Below are 1,150 nucleotides of genomic sequence, written 5' to 3' on the forward strand. Positions count from 1 at the left end.
CTTAGCAACGTTGACTAATTCTATATCTAGTATGTTTAACAAAGAGAAGTACTCCGACACTACCATCTAAATCCACGGCGTTACGCTCCATGCTCATTAACTTATTTTGTGCCTACAAAGTCTATACTTTACGAAAGCGCTCCAAGCAACTTTCGCTGAAGGTAGTACGGGGAAAATAGAATTTCAAGAAGGCTTTGGTTAAATGGATAACACCCCACGTAATGATTGTGCCATATGGAAGAGGCTATACGTATTAGATATTACGCCAAGACGCCGCAACCGTCGCAAGAACGCCACCTTGCGTCCTGGAAAGGACCCCTGCAGATCGTCAGTATTGCTGAACCCAATTCTGGGACACTCTATTTTTAGCTAACCGTAGTTGGGGGATCCTGGTCACGTCTGGAGAACAGCCACGTCTAGAGAATTATCGGATGCCCAATTGGCCCAAAATGACCGGTCCTCTTGGCAGCGCCAAATAGGAGAACAACGTCTGGAGAGCAGCTACGTCTGGAGAACAGCTACGTCTGGAGAACAGCTACGTCTGGAGAACAGCCACGTGGAGGGCGGCCACGTCTGGAGAACAGCCACGTCTGGAGAACAGCCACGTCTGGAGAACAGCCACGTCTGGAGAACAGCCACGTCTAGAGAACAGCCACGTCTGGAGAACAGCCACGTCTAGAGAACAGCCACGTCTGGAGAACAGTCACGTCTGGAGAGCAAGAACGCCACGTCTGACAGCCATATTTGGAATAGCTACGTCTGGAGCAGCCACGTTTGGAGAACAACTAGTCTGACGAACGGTCATATCCGGAGAATAATAGTCTGCAGAAAGTCACAATCTTACTTATTTTGCCTTCTTTCCACCGCGCCTGATATATCTCATTACCATAGATTTAAACGCGGTACTTTTGTTAACACAGCCTTAAGAAGAAGTTTGTGAAGTGCCTCTAAAGGTAAGTATAACATAAAATCTATAATCTGTTAAGCTCCTCAGCCTACCTACGCAACTCCTCCGCCTTCCTACCCAACTCCCCCACCAGATAATAATCATTAACCTCCTCTATAGGCTACTAATCCAGCTATAGGAGGATCTACTGTTAAAGAACGACTTTTATGTCTTAAAGCGATAATTACAGAATTACTAAATGCG

The 1,150-nt window shown here is 46.4% G+C and overlaps 1 protein-coding gene across 1 annotated transcript; it reads left to right on the forward strand.

Annotated features, from left to right (window-relative positions):
- Positions 1–488: 488 nt before the first annotated feature.
- Positions 489–716, forward strand: K441DRAFT_427630 (uncharacterized protein; the record flags this gene model as incomplete). The annotated part of the gene is made up of 1 exon (XM_067641597.1): positions 489–716. A coding segment is annotated over one exon (228 nt), but the record flags the coding sequence as incomplete, so codon positions are not given.
- Between the last annotated feature and the right edge of the window lie 434 nt (positions 717–1,150).

The sequence above is a fragment of the Cenococcum geophilum genome, assembly GCF_001692895.1.
Source record: "Cenococcum geophilum 1.58 unplaced genomic scaffold K441scaffold_26, whole genome shotgun sequence".
Classification (NCBI taxonomy): domain Eukaryota; kingdom Fungi; phylum Ascomycota; class Dothideomycetes; order Gloniales; family Gloniaceae; genus Cenococcum; species Cenococcum geophilum.